This window comes from Plecotus auritus (genome assembly GCF_963455305.1).
Source record: "Plecotus auritus genome assembly, chromosome: 7".
Classification (NCBI taxonomy): domain Eukaryota; kingdom Metazoa; phylum Chordata; class Mammalia; order Chiroptera; family Vespertilionidae; genus Plecotus; species Plecotus auritus.
The window spans coordinates 96,391,896-96,415,313 of record NC_137774.1 but is presented as its reverse complement, the minus strand read 5'-3'; the positions used below and the strand labels follow the sequence as shown (position 1 = coordinate 96,415,313).

Genomic DNA, 23,418 nt, shown 5'->3' with positions numbered 1-23,418 from the left:
ACAGAGAAGAGAGAGGTGTGTATGAACTCAGAGCAGGGGATTGGAAATTAGATATGTAAGTAGGGTGATATTTTAACAGGGGGTAAAAAGAAAGAATAGGGAAAATCTAAGGCAGGAAAAGGGTAAGAGAAACAGGACAACAAAAGGGCAAAATTTAGGAAGAGAGTGATGGCATAAAATAGAGTTGAGATAGAGTAGAATGATGCTAAAGGAAAGATGAAAATAGAATGTAGAACACTAATCTCAAAGTCAAATAAAGAGAAAATAAAATGACACTTTTTTTTAAAAAAGGTAAAATAGTAGTAGTAACAATACTGATTGAAAATAAAAATGTAATAATTAAAAAGGTAAGATCAAGTGAGGAAAAAAGAAAAAAAATAGTTTCTTAAGTAAAAGATAAAAAGAAAAAAAATAATTAAAAAAATTAAAAATAAAATGTGCAGTAGTGAAGGTCATTCACTTCCTCTATTGTTCTGTTTGGCACACCTGTTTCCCAGTCAGGACAGTATTGCCGTTCCCTGTGTTCCACTGCTCCTCAGTGTTGTAAGCCAGTCCTGATTTTTAAGCAGGCTGTGTGTCTTACTTTCTTATATTCCTTAATTTGTGATTACACAGGAGTCAATTTGTGATTCAGCCCCTGGATGGCAGTGTTTCTGGGTTGACTTCCGGTTCTATGGGTCCTTTGTAGCCTCTGCTTTAGATCCTGCTTTCCCTATGGCACTCAGTACCGGTTTGTGGGAGTGGGCTGCCCCAGAGCTGGTTCTCTGACGGTCACTCCCTGCTCTGATCTCCAGGTTCCAGAAACACAACTTTCCCCAGCAGTCTCCTAGGGTGTCCCCAACTGGGTGATCCTATGTATTGGGCTCAGTAATCAGAAACAAGAATTCAAAGAGAAGAAAGCGCGAGTGTGCGAACTCCGGGTTTGCTCCTAAGCCTGTGCAATCTCCTTTTACCCCTTGTGTCCAAACAGCTGGCACACTCCCAGAGTTTTTAGACTGTCCTTCTGCATCAGATCAAAATGGGTTGCTTTTTAGAGATCCCCTCTGTTAGCAGCTCTGAGGACCCCCTTCCACATTCACGGATCACGCCAGCCCCAACAGCCACGGATTTTTCTAGGCTCAGACTTCCCCCAGTCCTCCAGCTTCCACAGTGTGCACATTTCTCTGTCCTGCCGGGACCAGAGACCTCACCTTATCCCAGGCGAAATCTGACCTTTCCATGGTGGAGTGTAGAGCCCCTCTGAATCTGCGTGTTTGTGCCAATTGGGGACCAGTGTTCTGGGGTTCGCAGCTGTTTGGTGGGTGCCGCAGTTGTAGATTTTCAGGTTTCCAATAACATCCACTTTCCCCTTCAAGATGGCGCTGTCTCCACGTCCAAGCCGGTGGCTCTGGGAGGGAACCCAGCAGCAGTGGGGGCTGCCCGGTCAGGGGAACCCCATCCAGCAGTTCCCCAACTTCTCCTGGAGTATAGCTGTCCCTTAACTCTCCAACAGACACTCCTCATGTAACCCTCAGCTGCTCTTTCTATCTGCTCTGGGACAAGGCTCAGGACACGTCTTTCTATTCTGCCACCATTTTGGTTCTCTCTCCTTTTCTCTTTTCTTTTCTCTCCTGTTGAAATTCACTGTAACACAAAAACCCATTCCCCCAAGCCCAATTTTCCATGCCTCTACCCTCTGGGGTAACAGAAAGGCCATCTATGTATGTGCTAAGGGTTGAGGACCAGTCCACATCCCTCCCAAAGAACAATTGTACACATTAACTAGAGCCATGTACAAGGAACACATTCACCTGGGCCTCAGAGAGTACTCGTCCAAAAAGAAACTCTGGATGCAAAAGGTGAAGGGATTGAGAAGCACCAATTGGTAATTACAAAATATTCTTGTGGATGTAATGTACAGGATAGGGAATCTAGTCAATAATATTGTAATAACTATGTATGGTGCCAAGTGGGTACTGGAAATATCAGGGGGAACATAGTGATTAGTACATGATTACCTAACCACTATGCTATACACCTGAAATTAATACAAAATAATATGAATGTAAACAGTAATTGAAAAAAATTGTTTAATGAAAATAAAAAGAAACTCTAGTCCAGTCGCTATTCAATAGAAAAATGATGAGCCACAAATAATATTTTAAATTTTTTAGTAGCCACGTTTTTAAAAAAGTAAAAACAAATGAGTGAAATTAAACTTTGAAATGTATTTTAACACAATAGATCCCAAATATTATCATTTTAACACGATCCTTAAAATTTAATGAGATATTTCACATTTTTTAAAACTAAGTCTTTTTTAAAATGTATTTTTTAAAATTAATTTCAGAGAGGAAGGGAGAGGGAGAGAGAGAGATAGAAACATCAATGATGAAAGAGAATCATTGATTGGCTGCCTCCTCCATGCCTCATACAGGGGATAGAGCCACAACCCGACATGTGCCCCAACCTATAATGGAACCATGACCTCCTGGTCCATAGGTTGATGCTTAACCACTGGGCCACACTGGCCAAGCTAAACTAAGTCTTTTCAATCAAATGTGCATCTCAATTATAGCATATCTCAATTCAGACTAGCCACATTCAATTGGTTAATGGCCATACCTGATTAGCGGCTATCGTATTGGACAGCACAGCCCTGACAGGTAAAAGGAAAGGTGAGGCCCTGGCCTGTTGCCATATGGACTCCCATCTGGGCATGAAAGCACAGGCCTATTGCAGAGGCAACAAACTAAATGCTCCTTTGAGATCTGAGATTTTTTCATGGCTTTTAAAGAAAGGTAATAAAAGAAAAAATATATATTTCTTAAATATTATTTTTAGAATTTCAAATGTTCAGAACAAAAATTTCTCCGTGATTCCTTGAAAGCTAGTACATTGCTAATAATAATTTCTAGGAGCAGAAACAGTCTGATCTCTCCTCCCATCAGTTTTATGAGGCCAAAAGCACCCTGCCCACTGTGTAATTCGGTGCACAAGCTTTCACCTTGGGCTCCCTCAGGAAAGTGATGACTTCAAATTAGTCCTATTTGCTGAGAAATGGGTGATTACCTGCCTTCATGACTACCACAGCTAAGCTGTCTCAGCAGGCTTTTTTATTCTCAATTAGAAGTGCAGCTGTGGGGTTTGTTCTCGCTGGGGATTGAGTGAATGCTGAACCTTCTACTATAACAACTAGCTATCAAGACCATCAGATTCATCAACATATTACTGGTTCTATTATTCCTACAATTGTACCCAAATGTTGTTGTCTCTTCCTATCGCTGAAATCTGCCTTTTTATTTAACGCAAGAAATAATTTTAATGGTTTTTGGAAATTTCAGGATTAGAGTGTTAAAGAAGATGTTGCTAAAGTCTAATGGGATGAGGTTTGCTTTCAGCAGCTAAATTTTTTGGTCTAGTGAGATTTCTTTTCAAGGATTTCCTGCTGCCGGCCACTAATCTTTCACCTATTTGTTGGAGCCTTTCCCTCCTTACTCAGGGCTTTATCCTTATCTGAGGAGTTAAAATGATAGAAATTGATAAAGGATAAGTTTTTATATCCAGGAAGTATTTGTGATTTTCATTAAGAAATGCTCAGAAGACTTCAGACCTAAAAGAAACGAATCTCTATGAGAGATCCCATGCTAATAGAGTTTTTCTAGATCAACTCAAATTAGGCTCTGCCAACGTTAACGAAACTATAGTCTTTTCTCATTACCACTTCTTCTAGAAGGGACAATGACCTTCTCCCCTCCCCCCCCCCACCCCCACCCCCACTGAATTAAAATTCAAATTGAAGCATATTTCTACTTGAATGTAGCTTTTGTGAAAGTTTTAGAGAAAGGGATAACATGCAACTTGGGAGGGCTTTTGTTTTTAGATTGGATTTTCAAGGACCACCCATTCCCAGGGTTAATTGGGAGTTAAATGCGCATCAGAAAGAGTTGGCAAAGACTGAGTCTGCTCCCTCTCCTGGGGCTTCCAAGTTCTTTTTTCATGAGCACCCAGGATCTCTCCCCCTCAGTGGGATCCAGATTCTATTCTCAGTATCTTTGACCAGATGATGCAACATCTGTGTTGTCTTTTAAGAACGTGAGAAAAGAAGCTTTTCATCTTCCCTCTCTTTGAGTTCTGGGAAATTCAATTAAAACTGCTCAGACTTTCCTTTTCCTGTTTGTTTTAGAAGACAACTCACCGGAAGAGTACTGTGGCAGTCTCCCGCCTGTGGAAGAAGGTGATAGAAGAATGAGCCTGATTATGGAGTTGTCAACCCAGATTTCCCTTCAGACTGAGAAGATAACTCAGCTGGAAGAAGTTTTAGAGGAAAAGGAAAGGAAGATTCAGCAGCTGGAAGCCGAGCGGGGGGCTCATCCTGCCCAAGGGGTCCAGGACTCTCCAGAACGTGTACAAGAAGCCCCAAATTTATTTAATAATAGCATTATTTCTGTGGTCTCTGATAAGGATATGTAAAGATTCCCAGTAAAGTAAATAAAAGTTTATTGTTATTAAGGTCAAGTCCAGAACCCAAGGAGACTCCTCATTGGCAAGCTCAAGTTCAAATTCATGGGTTTTAGTACATCTTATAATGTTCATATTGGAAGAAAACAAAAAAAAAAAAGTATTCAGAAGCAAACACTGAATGTTTCCCTGTAGGCAACAGTAGTCATGTAATCCATACTACATTTTCAGGCATTTCTGGTAACAGTGGGAGAGGGAAAAACCACAAAACTAGACAGAGTCAAAGAACTTAACATCATCCTCTTATGAGAGGTTTGTCACACTGCAAGGGAGGGGTGCCACCAATCCCATTTTAGTATACAGCTCAATTGTGAACAGACAGTGTCATGGAGGGCAAGCTTCAAACAAATGGCCAGGAGGTCTATCCTTTCTTGTCCTCTAGAATGTATTTGTTTACAGCATTCAGAGTTTTATTAACACTTAGCAAGGGTAGAAATGAAATAAAACCAAAGCAATCGAAAGAAAGAATGGATGGATGAATCAGAGCTGCAGTCCTTTGGGAAAAGTGTCCTGGGACAGCATCTCCTTCGGAAAACACAAAAACACTGATTTTTCCCTTAGGAACAAGACAAGAGCAGAACAAAATATAGTGCTCTGTTCTGATTGTACCAAGAAGTTGTGAACAGCACAAAATAATATCAGGGAAAATAGAGGATGGGCAAAGGAAAGCTACCTTGTAATCAGTGGAATAGAATGAGTCATATTTCTTCTCCACGTATCCCCCTCAAATGAACTATTTTTCATCCAAAAGGAGCAGTTAGGCACTAATTTTAAGGAAGACTTTGGTACCTAATTCTTACTGTCCTAATTCAGCATGACTTAGACTAAAGCTCTAGCTCTTCCATTATTCTGACTGTATTACTACCTCTCTATTTAATTCCACCAGTTCAACAAATACTCATTAAAACTCTTCTATCTACCAGGCATAACAATAGATGCTAGAAAAAAACACAGCAAACATGAGTGTCACAACTTTTATCATTCAGGAGTTCATAGAAACACAAGAGTCTCCTTATTGTAATGAAAGATGGGAAATGGAGAAGAGAATGTGGTGGGTGACTGTGGGTAAACCTGATTAGCACAGCTTTTATTAGAGGTTCTCAAATTTATAAGCATGGGTGATCTGTAAGAATGCATAATCCTGGGCTTATGTGTACAGCCTGGGAGTATGCATTTTAACAAACACCTGTGGCATTCCTGATGAGTGTATTTCAGGAATTACATTTTATTTTTATTTTTTAATTCTTTTCTCTTTTTTTCCATCACCATTTATCTTTCCTACACACACACACACACACACACACACACACACACACACACACACACACACAAGAATTACCTTTTAAAACACATTGGTTTAGGGCTGGCTTCAAGCAAAGCTGTCACTCATTTGCTCCCAGATTGAAAGACTATTCTCCACCCCCGCCCTCCCCCCCCCCCCCCCCCCCCCCCCCCCCCCCCGCCCAAGGAGAACCATTCCTTGCAATCCAGGGTGAGGAGTCTTCTACCATATTTAACTAGTTTCTAATCTGATTACTACGTATCCTGACTATCTGCAAAACAAAGTTTCTAAACTTGACCTTTTTTCTTAAGGATGTAATTGAGTTTGGGACTCAAAATAGTTTTGCAACATTGACTCTAGAGTTTCACTTAAACAAACAAGCAAACATCAGTTTGACCAGTAAGTTCTGTTTTCATACAAACCTAGAATCTGCCTATATTTGTTTATAACCTCAGAGTTTCACCTGAAATGTCTGCAAGTATGCATAGGCACAGTCCATCATCAGAAATGGAACCAATGTGCAACTTCCAGATCATGAGTACATACCTCGCCCCAAAAGTGACTCAAAGCGCTTTTCCATGGAATCTACTTTGACCCCTACAGAATCCACTTCAGAGATCCCTTCTCTCTGGTTCCTCCTTTTTATCTCCTTAAATTCTATGATCTCCTTTCTCCCAGTTCCAGGCCTAAAGGTTTGCCTATTGCTTCTAACACCATGGTGAGGCCGAAGGTTGGCATGTCCTTACTATGTGAAAGCTTTAAATCTCTGTTAAGAGTGGACTGTCTCCAAGACAAACTATCATCTCTGCCATTTTGATATGTTATGATAATCAAGGCTCCATCACTTTATTTTACCAAAGATTGTCTCAATCCCATGAAATATTGAGAGTGAGCTAAATGGAAAGAGAGGGAGAGAAAAAGAAAATCCTATTACTTCCCAGACAGGGTGATGGTAACTTCTAGATCAATTTCCCCTGGCTCATGCCCTGGCTGGCCCTCAGCAGGAAAGCAGCAGAGATAAAATAACAGGCAGAGCTGAAACTGCTGTTAATAATTAAATGAGCCTGTCATCTCTCAATAGGCAAGGACCAGCCAATGAAGAAGAAAGCCTCCAGGGTCATATTACCCTGCAGAGTTATCTTTACAAGAAGCTGATCTTGACTGAGGTCTAGGTTATCTCCAAATCAGAAGTGGGAAGGAGATTTGGCCCAACAATGAATATACTAATCTCTATTAGTGACACCTTGGTAATAAGAATTCTTTAAATATCCAGTTTTTATTGAGGTATGGGGGTGGAAAGAAACAGTGTTACTGGACTCTAATGCATTTCTAAGTAAAAAATTTCACATTCCCAGTGGAACTTTTATGTCATTGTATGCCCCCAAAGTTTATTTTTATTTTCTACCATTTCCCCCCAGGGATTTGAAGAGTAAGCTTCCAATTGTTCTATAGGCCTGATTCAGACAAACTAAAAATCAGATTATAGCCCATACTATAAGTCCAAATCTCATTTTCTCACCTGGCCAGTGTAGCTCAGTGATTGAGCATCATCCTATGAATCAGGGGGTCACAGTTTGATTCCTGCTCAGGGCACATGCCCCAGTTACAGGCTCAATCCCCAGTAGGGGGCTTGCAGGAGACAGCCAGTCAATGATGATTCTCTCTCATCATTGATGTTTCAATCTCTCTCTTCGTTCTTCTCTGAAATTAATTTAAATGTGTGTGTGTGTGTGTGTGTGTGTGTGTGTGTGTGTGTGTTTAAATTTCATTTTCTCAGGAATAATCTGGGTTGTTGAAATGGTCTACTGATCTTTAAAATACCTGGTATAAACAGCACAAAGCAATTAGCATAATGATGAACCTATTTCTTAATGAAAATTTGACAAATTATCAGGTTATCTGGTTTGAAAATAACTAGGAAATCCAGAAAAATATTTAACAAGTAACTTAAGCCATTCTCTAATATTCTCAAAACATTTAAATAAATATATGCATAATTTTAATCTTCCTTTTTTACTAGTCATTAACTTTTCTCAGAAAGTTAAATTGAATGGATGATATTTCTAACTAATTTAAATAAATGTTGGAGTTAACAACTTAGTTTCACTATTATGTACATGGTAAGCTGAAATCATAAGAACACACTTGTTAAAGTTTAGCAGAAAAGCAAGTCATTGAAGAAAAAATGCCCAGAAATCTGGAAGCAGGGGGTGGGGGAGCAAAGTTTAGCAGAAGCAAAGAAATTCTAATACTTTATGCCTAAATGCATTTCTGGGAAAGAATGATTCAGTCAAGTTATAATTATATCCTAAACTGCTGTGCTTATTCCAAAACACAATTATTTGTTTTTACTTTACACTGAAGTAAAGAATTTTTCCTTTAATGCGACAATAGAGAAGTGTTGATGAATGTTGCAGGCCTAAGTTAAAATAATATTTACTTAACAATTATCAAGTATAGGGATAGCAGAGACAGTTCCAAAAGATATAAGAAAACACTTTTGAAGGACTCAGAAAATCAAAAGTCTGAGATTCAAAAAGTCTGGCTCTCGTAATTTGAAAAAATCAGACAAAAAACAAAAAATAATAAATTGTAAAGAATTATTAGTATAATTTTCCCCTGCTATTACAATAAAATCTTTTCTTAAGATTTCCCGAAGAAAAAAATATATTTCATAGATTTCCCAGACACAGGAGAGCTTTTTTACTAATAGAGGAGAATCAAGTTCAAATAGGAAATAACCTTTTTTAAAATAAAAGTACTAGTACACTCAAAATTCACAGCAACAGACAGAGCTGGCCATGAGATTTCTCATTCCTAATGAAACTGGGACTTTTATGAAATAAAACAAAACCAAAAACAGTTCTTATTCCCAGCTTCCCAGAGAAATTGACCATCTGGAGTCAGATACTCAATACATTTCCAATAACATGAGCCCGTGGCAAAATGACCATTTTCATCTATGAGGTTTGCATTTGTGTGTGTGTGTGTGTGTGTGTGTGTGTGTGTTTTAATGACTCTTACTGCTCAAATTCAATAATACCCCATCCTTTGTTCTTAGATGCAAAAATCATACAGCATACGGTCTAATAATTCTCTTAAATCCATTTTCCTAAATGTCACAAGTCATATTTGCCAAGAGTTTATTATCTGATGTCACCTTTTTCATAGAATGAAATCACAGGTAAAAAACAAAAGCAAAAAGGAAGAGAAAGAAGGAGTCCAGAACAAGTTTTTTGTCATATGAGGTCCAAACCATGACAACAGTGAGTTCTAATTAAAAGGAAAAGCTGATAATATAATCTTTGACCTTATAGTAAAAGGTGTACCTTATTGATTAGCTTCTATTTCAATTAAGTTGATATGATTATAGTGAAAGAGAGAAGCAGCTACAGTGGATGCCTTATAATCTTGTTAGGGACCAGCATTTACTAGCCATCAGTTATTGCTTTTGGGGTGTAGCAGGCCCTCAGTGGGATCACCCACATGGAACATGAGGCAGATGAATTCTGAGGCCCAGGGTCCCAGGCCCTGCTAAGAGTCCCATCCCCATGTGTGGCTTGGATAAAACCAAGCAGCAGATCTGAGGGGACCAAGCTGACTAGGAAGATAAGGGACTCAACATCAGCAGAGGACAGAAGGGTCTCAGAACCAAGACTCCTGGCATGAAGCCAGTGAGAGAAGAGACCCAGTATGACTGAGGTCAAACTTCCTGCCCCCCTGGTGGGATAGGGACTCTAAGTTCATATTTAGATAATTTATAGAAAATAAAGAAAAGGAATTCGTGCAGACTTGAGTTTACAGATTGAGATTCACATGAGCCACACTATTAAAAGTCTCCATTAAAAGTGTAAATCACAAAGACTCTACACTTCCATCCAGAAATTTCTGCTAGGTCCAACTTTCTGTTAAGTTCTGCTTCCCCAAAAAATGTATGAAAATCCCACTGTGTTGGTGACTCAACACCTCAGTCTGCCATTCTCTCCCTGACCCACTGCAGCTTGAAAGGGCAATCTCCTGCCATGTTCTGACTGTCCACCGCATGGTCCCACACTTGCCCTCTGGTACCCTGATGAGCTCAAGACACCATCAGAAGCATCTCCTTTAACTCCCTGAAGCATAACCAAGCCATGCTATGGTATTTTACAAAACTTTGTTAAATGCTTGGGAATAATCAAGATACGGTGCAAAAAATCACAGTTAATTTAATTTACTCATAGTCCTAAACTTAAGATCGCAAGTTCTTGCTTTGTTCTCAGTAGACACCAACTCATCTATTACCCTTGTAATATCATTACAGATACCCTAACTCTTCCTCCAGAGAGAGGAACAGGTTTCCACTTCCCCTAGTCTAAAACTGTTCATTTTGAATCCCAGGATGACTAATGACCATAATATTCTTCTTCAGGAGAAAACTCCACCCTGTCCACAGGGTGGGGTCTGACTTCATGAACGCCAACCATATGTCCTAGAACCTGGGTTATTCAAGCTTAAATAACACCCACTGTGGGATACCAACGGTCCTATAAATATCTATGCTTTGGAGGAAGTATTCTCAATATATACTACTTTACAGAGGTGCTAAGAATCAGCCTGCACATCCCCAATCATATATGTAGTGACTTCATTCTCAAGAAGGAGAAATAGGTACTTGCTTTACATTTCTGTAATTAAATGAGCATTTCTGTCATTTTTCTAACATAAAGGCAGGCATCCTCCGAGATGAATTAAAATCATGACTCTAGAAATCCAGCTACTGATTTCTAGAGCTCTTGTGTTCAAATAAATAAAGTCACTTTATCTGCCATATCGTCCTCTACCATTCCAAGGACTATGCAGAGCAGCACCACTATAAATCAAAGTAGCCATCTTTTCACCACAATGCCATTTCCGGTAAAAGTTCCCATTTTCTTTAAAATAAAGTAAGAGCCAAAGTATATGTTCTGTCATTCACTCAACAAATACTGAGTACTTATTATGTGCTTGTACTTATTATATGCTCTATCAGTCATGTCAAATGTCTAGATTTAGCTCAAATTTACATATACAATAATAGAACGTTTATTATTGCCTCAGATGTTTACTGTAACATTTAAGTTTGTTAAATAGTAAGTTCAAGAAATGTCTGGTAAAAAAAAAAATCAGGAGAGGCTTTCTACACCACAATTCCTTTTATAAACACATTTGGGTTTGAATAGAGGGATTTTTTTTAACTCTCCATGGGCTTTCTTGAATGGATGAATGCAGTGAACAACCTTCAGAGAGTCGGGTCATGTACAATCTGCTGCAGACTGCAAATTAAGACACCTGGAGGAAGGTCTAGGGATAGAGAAAGCTGTGACCCTTTGTTCTCCATTTTACCTCCAACCTAGCAAAGATGCCAAGATTTAAATTAACCTGAGTATACTCTGGGAGTTGCTCAGTCTTAGTATTTTACCACAGAAACTTAAACCCATTCCTTGAGCTTTTTCACTAGATTGAATCTTGCTAAGAACTTTAATAAACAGATCCTAAAGACAGAGAGAGAATTTGTTTTCCAGCTTGTTGTTTACTCCACCATTTTTAAACATAGCAGTTATCACCTAAAATGTTAGAGAGCCTGAGAATCAGAAGCTCAGGCTATAATGGTGGGAGTTGTTTGCAGCATCAGCCCACTGACAGATCCCTAAAACCTAATCAAATATGGAAATTGAATAGGCCCCTAGAGTGATATATAATTTCATGGAACACATTCCCATCTTTTATTTTTTTGGTAAGAACTGGAAAGCTCAATGCATACTGAGAAAACAGAATTAGACTTAAAAAGAAAGCCTGTGTTTATGTTGAAACTTCTTTTCTTTAGTAATTAAAATCAGAAAATAAAATACTTGCATTTCAAAACAAAAATATGGAAAACTCTTCTGGAGATTAAAGCCCAAGAAACCCCATCTGTTCCACTGCTTCACTAAACTCTCTAGAGGAGTAATAAATCACTTTTTAAATATTTTATTGAATTTATTGGGGCCAGATTGATTAATAAAATTATGTTTCAGGTGTACAATTCTATAATACATCATCTGTGTATTGCATTTGTATATACTACCCCAAGTCAAGTCTCTTTCCATCACTGTTTATCCCCTCTTTACCCTTTTCTACATCACTCCACCCCCCTTTCCTTCTAGTAATCACCATACTGTTGTCTGTGCCTAAGAGGTTTTGTTTTTTCTTAATGCCTTTACTTTTTAAATATATTTTTATTGATTTCATAGAGGAAGGGAAAGGGGAGGAGAGATAGAAACATTAATGATGAGAGAGAATCATTGACTGGCTGCCTCCTACACACCTCCCTCTAGGCATCGAGCCCACAACCCAGGCATGTGCCCTACCCTAACCTGAAATCCAACTGTGACCTCCTCATTCCTAGGTTGATGCTTAACCACTGAGTCACACAGCTTTTTTACCCACTTATCTACTGCTGGGCACTTGGACTGCTTCCAAATCTTGTCTATTATAAATATTGCTACAATGAAAATAGGGGTGCATATTTCCTTCCAATTAGAGTTTTAGTTTCTTTAGATATATTCATAGAAAAGAAATTGCTGGGTCATCAGGCAGTTCCAGTATTAATTTTTTCAGGTAACTCCATACTGCTTTCCACAGTGGCTACATCAATCTGTATTCCCATCCACAGTGCATGAGGGTTCCCTTTCCTCCACACCCTTTCCAACACTTGTTGTTTGTTGATTTATTGATAATAGTCACTCTGACAGTGTGAAGATGATATCTCATTGTGGTTTTCACTTGTATTTCTCTGATGATTAGTGATGTTGAACATCTTTTCATTTGTCTGTTGGTCATCTGTATGTCTATTGGAGAAGTATCTATTCAGGTCCTTTACCCATTTTTTCAATTTGATTGTTTTTTGTTGTTGTTGTTGTTTTTTGGTGTTGAGTTGTATAAGTTCTTAATAAATTTTGGATATTAACCCCTTACCAGATGTATCATTGGTAAATATGTTCTCCCATTCAATGGGTTGTCTTTTCACTTTGTTGATAGTTTCTTTTGCTGTACAAAAACTTTCTAGTTTGATGTAGTCTCCTTTGTTTATATTTTCTTTTGTTTCTCTTGCCCAAGGAGATATATCAGAAAAAAATATTGCTATGAGAAATGTCTGAGATTTTACTGCCTATGTTTTCTTCTAGGATTTTTACAGTTTCGAATCTAACATTTGTCTTTGGTCCATTTTGAGTTTATTCTTGTGTATGGTGGAAGAAAGTAGTCTAGTTTCATTATTTTGCAGATATCTGTCCAATTTTCCCAACACCATTTATTAACTAGACTGTCATTCCTCCCATTGTATGTTCTTGCCTCCTTTTTCAAACATTAATTGACCATAAAATTGTGGGTTTATTTCTTGACTCTATCTGTTCCATTGATCTATGTATCTGTCATTATACCAGTGGCATACTGTTTTGATTACTATGGCCTTGTAGTATAGTTTGATATCAGTTATTGTGACACCTCCAACTTTGTTCTTCTTTCTCAAGATTACTGTGGCTATTTGGGATCTTTTGTAGTACCATATAAATTTTTGAAATATTTGTTCTAGTTCTGTGAAATATGCCATTGATATCTTGATAGGAATTGCATTGACTCTACAGACTACTTTGGGTAATATGAACATTTTAATGATGTTAATTCTTCATATCCTTGAACACAGTGTATGCTTCCACTTATTTGTATCTTCTTCAATTTCTTCCTTCAGTGTCTTATAATTTTTGAATGCAGGTCTTTTACATCTTTGATTACATTTATTATTAGATATTTTATTTTTTTGATGCAATTGTGAATGGGATTATTTATTTAGTTTCCTTTTTTGATAGCTTATTATTGATATATAAAAATATAACCGATTTCTGTATATTTATTTTATATCATGCTACTTTACTGAATTCATTTATCAGTTCTAGTAGTTTATTGGTGCAGTCTTTAGGGTTCTCTATATACAGCCTCATTTAATCTGCAAGAATAATAAAACTTTAGATGAAATGAAAATTTCTATGTTACTATGGAAAATAAAGACAATATTTTCTTGATATACTATAGTTTGTACTTTATGTTTTATTAAATCATGGTCATTCCATCTGTTTTGAGCTTGATTAAATTACAGTTGTTCAATTAGATTATGGTTGTTCCAGATGTGATTTGAGTAGACACAATTAATTATGATTGCTAAAGACAGAACAGGGAACTGCCAATTTGAACTTCTCAGCACTTCTCCAGATATAGGAAAACACAGTGTTTAATGTGTTTGCATTATTTCCAACAAACACCAATGACAGTGAGGTTTGTTATAAGATGAACTGGGGGTAATTTTCCTCAGGGTAAAGTTGATTAAAATTTTCCCTAAAGAGAGACAACTTGGAAAAGCACATGTCTTACATACAGTAGATACTCAGAGATGCTTCTTCATTCTTCCTGGTGACCTAAGTCATGTTGTACTAAAGGGAGTATTGTGGCAACTTTATAAAATAAACAACTTAATTTTCCTCCCTGTTGGAGGGTACTTCATGATACTTTTCATTCTATTACATTTCTTTGAAGAATTTTACAGCATCAGAGTGGGGTTGGATCATGAAATGGCACTAATATACCTTTCACCTTAAAAATAACCCACACATGATTAAGAGAATTATCATTTAAAATATACTTGATAAACAAGTGGGACTACATCAAACTTAAAAGCTTCTACACAGCCAAGGAAACCAACAACAAAATGAAAAGGCAACCTACTGAACAGAAGAAAATATTTGCAAATTATGTATCTGATAAGGGGCTAATATCCAAAATACATAAAGAACTCATAAGTCAATAGCACAAAGAAAAAAAACCCAGTTTAGTTTAAAAATGGGCAAAGGAGGATCTCAATAGACATTTTTTAAAAATAAGGTATACAGATGGCCAACAAGTACATGAAAAGATGCTCAACATCACTAATCACCAGGGAAATGAAAATCAAAATCACAATGAGATAGCACGTCACACCAGTTATAATGGCTATTATCAAAAAGACTAGAGGCCCGTTGCAGGAAGATTCCTGCAATAGGGCTTCCTGCAGTGGTCTGCTTCCCTCCCTTCTCCGCAGCCCCACTTGCTTGCTTCTCAGCAGCTTCACTCCCTTCTGCAATGCTTGGCTTCCTTCTGTGCTATCTTCAGTCTTCGCTCTACTCCTGGACATGCAAATTAACCGCCATCTTGGTTGGGTTGATTTGCATACTCGCTCCTGATTGGCTGGTGGGCGTGGCTGGTGGGAGTAGCTGAGGTACGGTCAATTTGCATATTACTCTTTTATTAGATAGGACAAGAAATAATAATAAGTGTTTGTGAGGATATGGAGCAAAGGAAACCATTGTGCACTGTTGGTTGGAATGTAAATTGGTACAGATGCTTTTAAGTTTAATGTGGTGGGCAGTCGTGGGGGAATTTAAGGAATTGGCTCATGTGATTACAGAGGCTGGCAAGTCCAAAATCTGCAGGGTAAGCTGGCAGCCTGGAGTCTCAGGGAGAAGTTAATGTTGCAGTTTAAGTCCAAAGGCTTTCAGCTGACAGAATTGTCTTCATTCATGGGAGGTCAATCTTTTTCTATGAAGACCTTTAGCAGCTTGGATGAGGGCCACCCATACTAAGGAGGGTAATCTGCTTTACCTAAAGTCTGCTGCTTTAAATGTTAATCTCATTTAAAATATACTTTCACAGGAACATCTAGAATGATGTTTGACCAAATATCTGGGTACTCTAGTCTAGCCAAGCTGAAACATAAAATTAACCACTGCAAGGAGGGAACACTTTCCAACTCATTTTATAAAGTTAGTATTACCTCAATGTCAAAATCAGACGAAGAACACTAAGACAAGTATCCGCCATGATTACAATAGAAGATCCTTAACAAAATATTAGCAATATAGTATTCAGCAAAATTATACATCATGACCTAATGAGGTTATTTCAGGGTTGTAAGACTGGTATGATATTCAAAACCTAAACAATGTAATCCAGCATATTAACAAGCTAAAACAGAAAAATCACATAACCCTATTAATTAATGTACAGAAAGCATTTGACAAAAATTTAATATTTTATGATCAAATACTCTCACAGAAATTGTGATAGAGGGAAATTTATTCAACTTATTCCCTTATGAAGAATTCTCCATTTGCAGATTTTCAGAAAATTCCAGGATCTTAAAAAGAAAAAAAAAAAAACTTCTAGGACTAGTAAATAAATTCAGCAAGGTCTCAGGCTACAAAATAAAGATACAAAAATAAAATTAGTTGTTTGCTATGTAATAGCAATGAACATGTAATAAAACACTGAAATTAAAAAATGTATTACCATTTACATAACTTTATTTTATAATTTAAAAGGTTTTCTAGTAAATTTAATCAAACATGTACAGGATTTATATACAGAGAACTGTAAAATGCTAATAAAAGTAATCAAAGAAGACTTAAATAAAAGGAAGGTCATATTGTGCTCATGGATTAGAAGACTCAACATAGTAAAGATATCAACTCTCCTCAAATGGATATAAAAGTTTAACCCAATGCCTATCAAATCTCAGCAATATTTTTTGGGTATATAGAAGAAATTACTCTAAAATTCATATGTAAAGTCAAACTAGAATAGCTAAACAACTTGAAAATATCTAAAGTAAAAATGGCTGAGAACTTTCCTAAATTAATAACAGACACCAAAACAGATCCATGAAGCTCACAGTCTACCAAGGAGGAGAAATGCAACACACACACACACACACACACTCACACACACTCACACTTAATGCATATTATACTCAGACTCAAAGATCAAACAAAGAGAAAATCTTAAATTAAGCCAAAGCAAAACAACACTTTACCTACAGAGGAACAAGGATAAGAATTATATTGGACTTGTCACAAACCCAGCAAGCAAGAAGATAGTAAAATGAAATATTTAAAGTGTTGAAAGAAAAAGCCACTAATCTATAATTTTATATCAGCAACATTATTCTTCAAAGGTGAAGGAGAAATAAAGAGTTCTCATAAAAGCAAAATTATAGAAATGGAGAACAGATTAGTGGTTGCCTTATGATATTAAGGGCTGGAGAGGAGAGTGTGTGTGGTTATAAGAGGGCAACATGAGGGATCCTTGTGGTGATTGGAATGTTCTGTACCTTGACTGTCAATGTACTGGCTGTGATATTATACTGCAGTTTTGCAGGTTGTTGCCATTGGAGAGACTGGGTAAAGGATATACAGCATCTCTCTTTATTATTTCTGACAACAGCATGTGAATCTAAGTTATCTCAAGTAAAAAAATTAATAGGAAAAATAAACTCAGTCTGTTTTTCTTTTTAAATCGAGAATATTTCTTATATTGTAGAATATAATGAACAACATAAACTGATGAAAAAAATAGATCCAGAGACAGAGAAGCATCGAACAGACTGTCAAGCCTCAGAGGGAAGGCGGGGGGGGGGGGGGGTAAGAGATCAACCAAAGGACTTGTATGCATGAATATAAGCATAACCAAGGGACACAAACACTAGGGGTATGAGGGCATGTGTGTGTGGGGGGTGTGGGAGTGGCTGGGGAGAGGTCAATGGGGAAAAAAGGAGACATATGTAATACTTTAAGTTAAACAATAATTTTTTTAAAAAAGAATATTTCTTATTTGTCCTCATCCTCAGGTTGATGCTAATAAACTGAGAGAATGTAAGCAGATGGCACTCCCTCAGCAGCCAACAGGAGGTGTTTATTTCTGTGTCAGGTCCATGCTGGCCTCTCAGGTGTGACTCACCCTGTCTTATTCCCATGGTACTTTTGGAGACTACAGACCTTGATCTGGTTCCCACATAGTACCCTGGTATCTGCAAACATGGAACTATGTGGCCTTGATCCCCTGCTAAAGATGTAACCCTTCATTCCAGCCACAAGACCCGTAGAGCCCAGAGGCTTCCCCCAGCTTATATCAGTGACCTGCTCTGATATAAGACTTCTGAGTGCCTTCACTCACACCTTCAAATGCACATACAGTTGAGGAAAGAGTCTCTGGCCCCCTACTGCCTAGATAAACTATGCCACCAGTTCTCATCAATACCTACCAGCTGTCACATCAGAATGGCATGGGAAGGGGGCGGTCAACTCCCTGAGAATCACTGTTCTATTTTCTAAACTGCACACTTACTCATATCTACATTCTCCCAGCTTGACCACAGGAGAAACTGGTTCTACAAGGATACTTGTGATTTGTTCCATCTTTCATTTAAACCGGCAGCTTTGAACTTAAGAACTGAGAATATGCTACCTTTGTTATTCAGGTTCCAAAACAACTACCTCCCCGGAGGCAATGTGTAACTTATGTCTCATTTGCCTGGACTGCAGGGAAATCTCTTGGGGTAAAAAAGTAAAAAGGAGAAAGTTAAAGAGCTGGGCAAAAAGGACAGAGTACATCAATGAACACACGGGGGACTATATCTGTAAAGTATCTATATTGTATGAAGGGCACACATCAGCAATGCTCCCGAAATAACATCCTTCCATAGCCTGCAGGGCTGCAGCTCTAGGCCTCAGCTATGATTGCTGCACACAATTTATCTTCCAAAGACCATCCAAACCTGCTATGGACCTTCAGACTCAAGAGGCTCTTTGGAAAGACTTATTAATGTAAATGTTTTCAGGTTTCTTTAAAAAAAAAAAAAAAAAAAAAAAAAAAAAAAAAAAAGGAAGAAATACATGGAAGAAAAAAAAGCAAAAGCAGAAAACCTTGAACACAAAACCTGAGGGAAATGGACCATTAGCAAACTGTTGTCTTAATTTTATCTTGACAATAAGGCTTTCCTTTTCCTTCCCTCCGTGCTGCCCTCCAGCTTCCTGATACCTTCCACTGAGCTGAGTCTGCTTCCACACAGGCCCTTCGTGATGCCTTCACTCCGCACACAAAGGCCCTTTTCAGGAACTCTGGCAATATACTTGTTTGCTACTAACCAGCTGCTTGCTAAGTCACCGCACATCCTGGTGCACAGAGCACTATAGATCATTTAAGTTGTAAATCCCCTGTAAAATTCCAAGCCAATGTCCCTTTGGTCAAAGATTTCAAACACAAGAAAATCCTTTGTGTGAACAGGAAACTGATTTGCGTACTTACTGTTAACTAGACAAACAACTTGTCAGTGAATTGCATTTGTTCTCTTAGCGGCTGTTTGTCTAAAGAGGCTTACCTGAAGATTAAGACAAATTCTATCTTAAAATATTGTGCTGTAAAACCATACACCTGCTCAGAGTTCAAAGGACTGTAGTTATTTATTACAGATTGCATGAGCATCAGGAAAAATTTACATGGAAAACGGTTCAGAGTAACAAACCTAGACAATCCAAGGCCAAGCCTCCCCAAATCCAAGGTTTCCTGGGCTGGTAAATTGGAAAGACAAAGCCAGACTTACCAGCTTCTTAAGGAAGGCCAGCTAGACAGATAGTGTGGAGCTTTGAAAACTTCCAAAGTATTGCTGAGAGGAACCGGTGAGTTCTAGAGCGTCGAGAAAACATAAAGCCTCTTTAGGATTCTATGACAAGGATTCTGCTAATTCCAGAATAATTATGGTTTTGGAAAAAACGCTACTTCCTAACCCATGTGGTGATTATCCTTTATTTACTATCAAAGATAAGTGTGGGCCGAGAGAAACAGTAGGTACTAGGACATGTAGGAGAAGTTTTAGAGAAGCAACAGGATGTTCAAGCTTTCACCAACATTGAAACTTTTTGGAAACTACCCACCCACAAGATAATAGTAATACAACCCAGGTGTGCAGTGGGTGTCGAAGGGAGAGGCCCATTCATTCAGGTGTTAAGAAAATGCTGTTTTTCTTGTTACCTGCAATTTTCAAATTAATGACCTAATGCTGCCCAGGATGAATAGACCACCTCTTAGAGGATAGTTGGATTTATTTTTTTAACCCAAAGCAGGAAATGCTCTTTCTGGGCTCTGTCCATCTCCTGAAGCTGCTCTGGGCAGCCTGCCAAGGATTGCTCACCAGGGCCCTATTGTCCTTTCTTGAGCTCATTCAACCCTTTTGCCTTATGCTCTCACTTCTTTTCCCATTTTTCTCTTTACCTCCTGCATGTTAGGTAATAGAAGTGACCTGCTTTCCCTGCCTGCCTGCTTAGCGCAGGCCAAGATCCCCTGGGCAGATGAAAAAAAATCAGTTGTTGGCTTCGTCTTCAAGATATTGGGACACATAAAAATCCACTAAATGGTGAGACTAAACTGGGCATTCATGGGGCTCTAGCGTGACTGCTTTTCTTTTGGACGACACAAATGATCTTCGGGAACTTGAGTTATTCCTGTGGCTCCTTCCTGTGGGAGTGCACACAGGTGGGTCACATGTGGGCTGGATGCCAATGAGTCCTCCCCGGGGAATTTGCAGAGTACACAGCGGCAGCTTTCAATCTCTGGTAGCATATATAGAACAAGATACCTGATCTCCTGGTAAATTGGGCTCTGTTTATTTCACTGAAAGAATTATGTCTTAATTACTCATTTGCCGAGAAACTTTCTTTACATAAACTCCCAAATTTAAACCTCTTAGCAGCTTCTTGTCAGTTTCAGCAGCAATTTCAAATCAACTGAACTCAGAAACACACTCATTATCCAGTCTCTCTCCCAAGCTCCCCCGCTCTTCAAATGTCTCTTCTGGGTGACTAACACATCCACAGTACTTCTGTAACTCCAGCTGAAATCACCTGAAAATGAAACTGGCAGGGCGTTAGCTCCGGTAGGTGGAATCACGACAGGTGCGTAGAATGCCACCTGTTGAGTTTGCTTTGCTTTTACTCTAGGACCGTGGTCAGCAATCTGTGGCTCGCGAGCCACATGCGGCTCTTTGGCCCCTTGAGTGTGGCTCTTCCACAAAATACCACGGCCTAGGCGAGTCTATTTTGAAGAAGTGGCATTAGAAGAAGTTTAAGTTTAAAAAATTTGGCTCTCAAAAGAAATTTCAGTCGTTGTACTGTTGATATTTGGCTCTGTTGACTAATGAGTTTGCCGACCTCTGCTCTAGGAGAAGTCAGCACTGTGGGAGCCCAGGAAACACCCTCTACAGAGCACCATGCTGTCCACTCTTTCATTTCCTGCTACTTCCAAGGGCAGCGGAGCATCCTGGTTCAAAATCCCATTATACCACTTTCTAGCTGTGTAACTTTGGGGATTAGTTAGCTCACTTTACCTCTCTAAGCCTTGGTTTCTGGCTTAGCATTATGCCAAACTGTCTTATCTGGTCTTCCTCTCTGGGTTTTCCCTGGGAGTTCGAGGCCATTTCCACCTAAATTGAAAAAGACAAAGCATTGCCACACAACTAACGAAGAATTGAGGCCTTTCCCTTGACCCTGCCTTTAAAAGATTTCCCATTTCCTGCTACAGCGGCTGAAATTAGGAATTTACTGACTTAAACAGTTGCTATTGACTCATTTCTCATCTTCCTGTAATGTCCACAACACTTGTTATACGTCTATGAATGACTTTTACACTTTGTCACACTTTGTAATATCAGAATTACACACCAAAATGACCAACTGATGTCACTGAACAGGTTTAGTGTTTTGAACAGGAATTTTCCTTGGCCTTCAGGTTCTCCTGTCAACGTTGTTCAATGATGCACCCAGTGAGGCCTGGTTTTTCCGGGTTGAAGGAGGTCAGATTGTCTTGTCTGTGACTTGTCAGGTGTTTCCTCATGCCATGTGTCAAAAGCTATTTTTATGCAGACTCAGAAGTCTTGTGTTGCTAGAGTAAAGAACAAAATCCAACTACGAAATGATTTAGAAAACATTAAAAGTATAAAAACATAACAATAGCTATCTCATATGGTCATGGCAAGGATTAAATGAGGTCATATATGTTATATACTGAGCACAGAGCCCATGCATGGTAAGCTTTCAGTAAACATTAGCTGTTATTTTTACCGAAGTGTAAAACAGCATTTTGAAATCTCACAGAGACTGCAGCTAAGCTAAAAGTATGCAACAATGCTTATAAATATGTACAGGGGTGAGAAAGTTAGGAAAGGGAAGGGTAAAAGCAGAACAAGGACGTGGACCCAGAGGAAGTCTAGTCTTGCCTTGATCCACAGGGAGGCACTGGAGCTTAAATCGCACCAACTACCACCTTGCCTCAAGGGGGCTGGCCATTTGTATTCTCATATCCATCAGCCATTTGCTGTGAGCTGCACCTCCTTCCCCTCACAAAAAGATGGGTCTTAATCCCTAGGACATTGCAGTCCCCTTCTACTGAGGGCAATTCACCAGAAAAAGGGAGGTATCAGAGAGCATTTGGCAGCTAACATTCACAGAAGCAGAGGCATGGGTACAATAAATAGGTATGCTAGACTGTTTGCAAAAATGAGGCCAATATTCTCCTTTCTCTATCTATGCTCCTTCCAATATGACTTTGAAGATTACTACCCTTTGTATCTGGACTGGATTTCTAATTTATTTTGACCAACAAAATATAGTGGAGCCTGGCTGGTGTTTCTCAGTGGTTAAAGCATCAGCCTGTGACCCAAAGGGTTGCAGGTTTGATTCCAGGACAAGGGCACAAACGTGGGTTGCAGGTTCACTCCCTGCCCCCAGTTGGGGCACATGAGGGAGGCAACCATTTGATGTATCGCTCTCACATCAATTTCTCTCTCTCTCTCTCTCTCTCTCTCTCTCTCTCTTCCTCTCTCTCTCTCTCTCTCTCCTCTCTCTCTCTCTCTCTCTCTCTCTCTCTCTTCCTCCCTCTCTCCCTCCCTTCCACTATCTCTGAAAAGCAATGGGAAAAATATCCTTAGGTGAAGATTAAAAACAACAACAAAAATAGTGACAGTGACATTTGGCCAGTTATAATCCTAGGGCTCAAGAGGCCTGGTGAGCTTTCACGTCTGGTGCTAACACATGAACAAGCCTGGTTGGCTTGCTGAATGATGAAAGACACTGCTCCAGCCAACAGCCAACCAGCCAACCATCAGACAATGAGTAGAGCAGCCAGATCCCAGTCACCACTCAAGCTAAACACAAACACTTGAGTGAATCCAGCTGAGCTCAGCTGAGCCTGGACAGATCAACAGAACTGCCAGCTGACTGGTAGAGACTTAGGAAGAATAATAAATGGTGGTTGCTTTAAACTACTAACCTTGGGGTGAGTGTGCTTTTAAAAACAACAGTAGATAACTAATACACCCAATAAAGGGAACGTGGACAAAAATAAGGAGTTAATGTAGGTGATCAAGCATCTTAAAGCAATAATTTCTATAATCATGCTTGTAATTGTTTGGTTGTGTGTTTGTTTTTTTTCAGGAATAATTGCTTCTATGACCTTTAAAAATATAAAAATCTGATGTGTCAGAATCAGGCACTTTTTATTTTCAGTAAATATTGAGTCCAGCCCCTGCAATCTAGTTTAATTCCTGTCTAGCCTCAGGGATACATATCTAGACTTAAAATCAGCTTTTGTCTAAGGACACTGATCTCACTTTAGTCATTAAAGAAATCCACATGGGGTGTACTCAGAGGAAAAATTTCAGGGTTTGATATTTTATTTGTATAATTTGGCAAAAAAAAAAAAAAAAAAAAAGAAAAACTTGTCTGGAT

The 23,418-nt window shown here is 38.8% G+C and overlaps 1 protein-coding gene across 1 annotated transcript in view; it reads left to right on the top strand.

Moving 5' to 3' along the window:
- Nucleotides 1–4,495, top strand: part of CCDC192 (coiled-coil domain containing 192) — a 211,368-nt gene extending 206,873 nt beyond the window's left edge. The window contains exon 7 of the mRNA XM_080678754.1: nt 4,166–4,495. Within this exon, the coding sequence (XP_080534880.1) occupies nt 4,166–4,452 (287 nt within the window). The 3' untranslated portion in view covers nt 4,453–4,495. The remainder of the gene's footprint in view (nt 1–4,165) is intronic.
- The last annotated feature ends 18,923 nt before the right edge of the window (nt 4,496–23,418 follow it).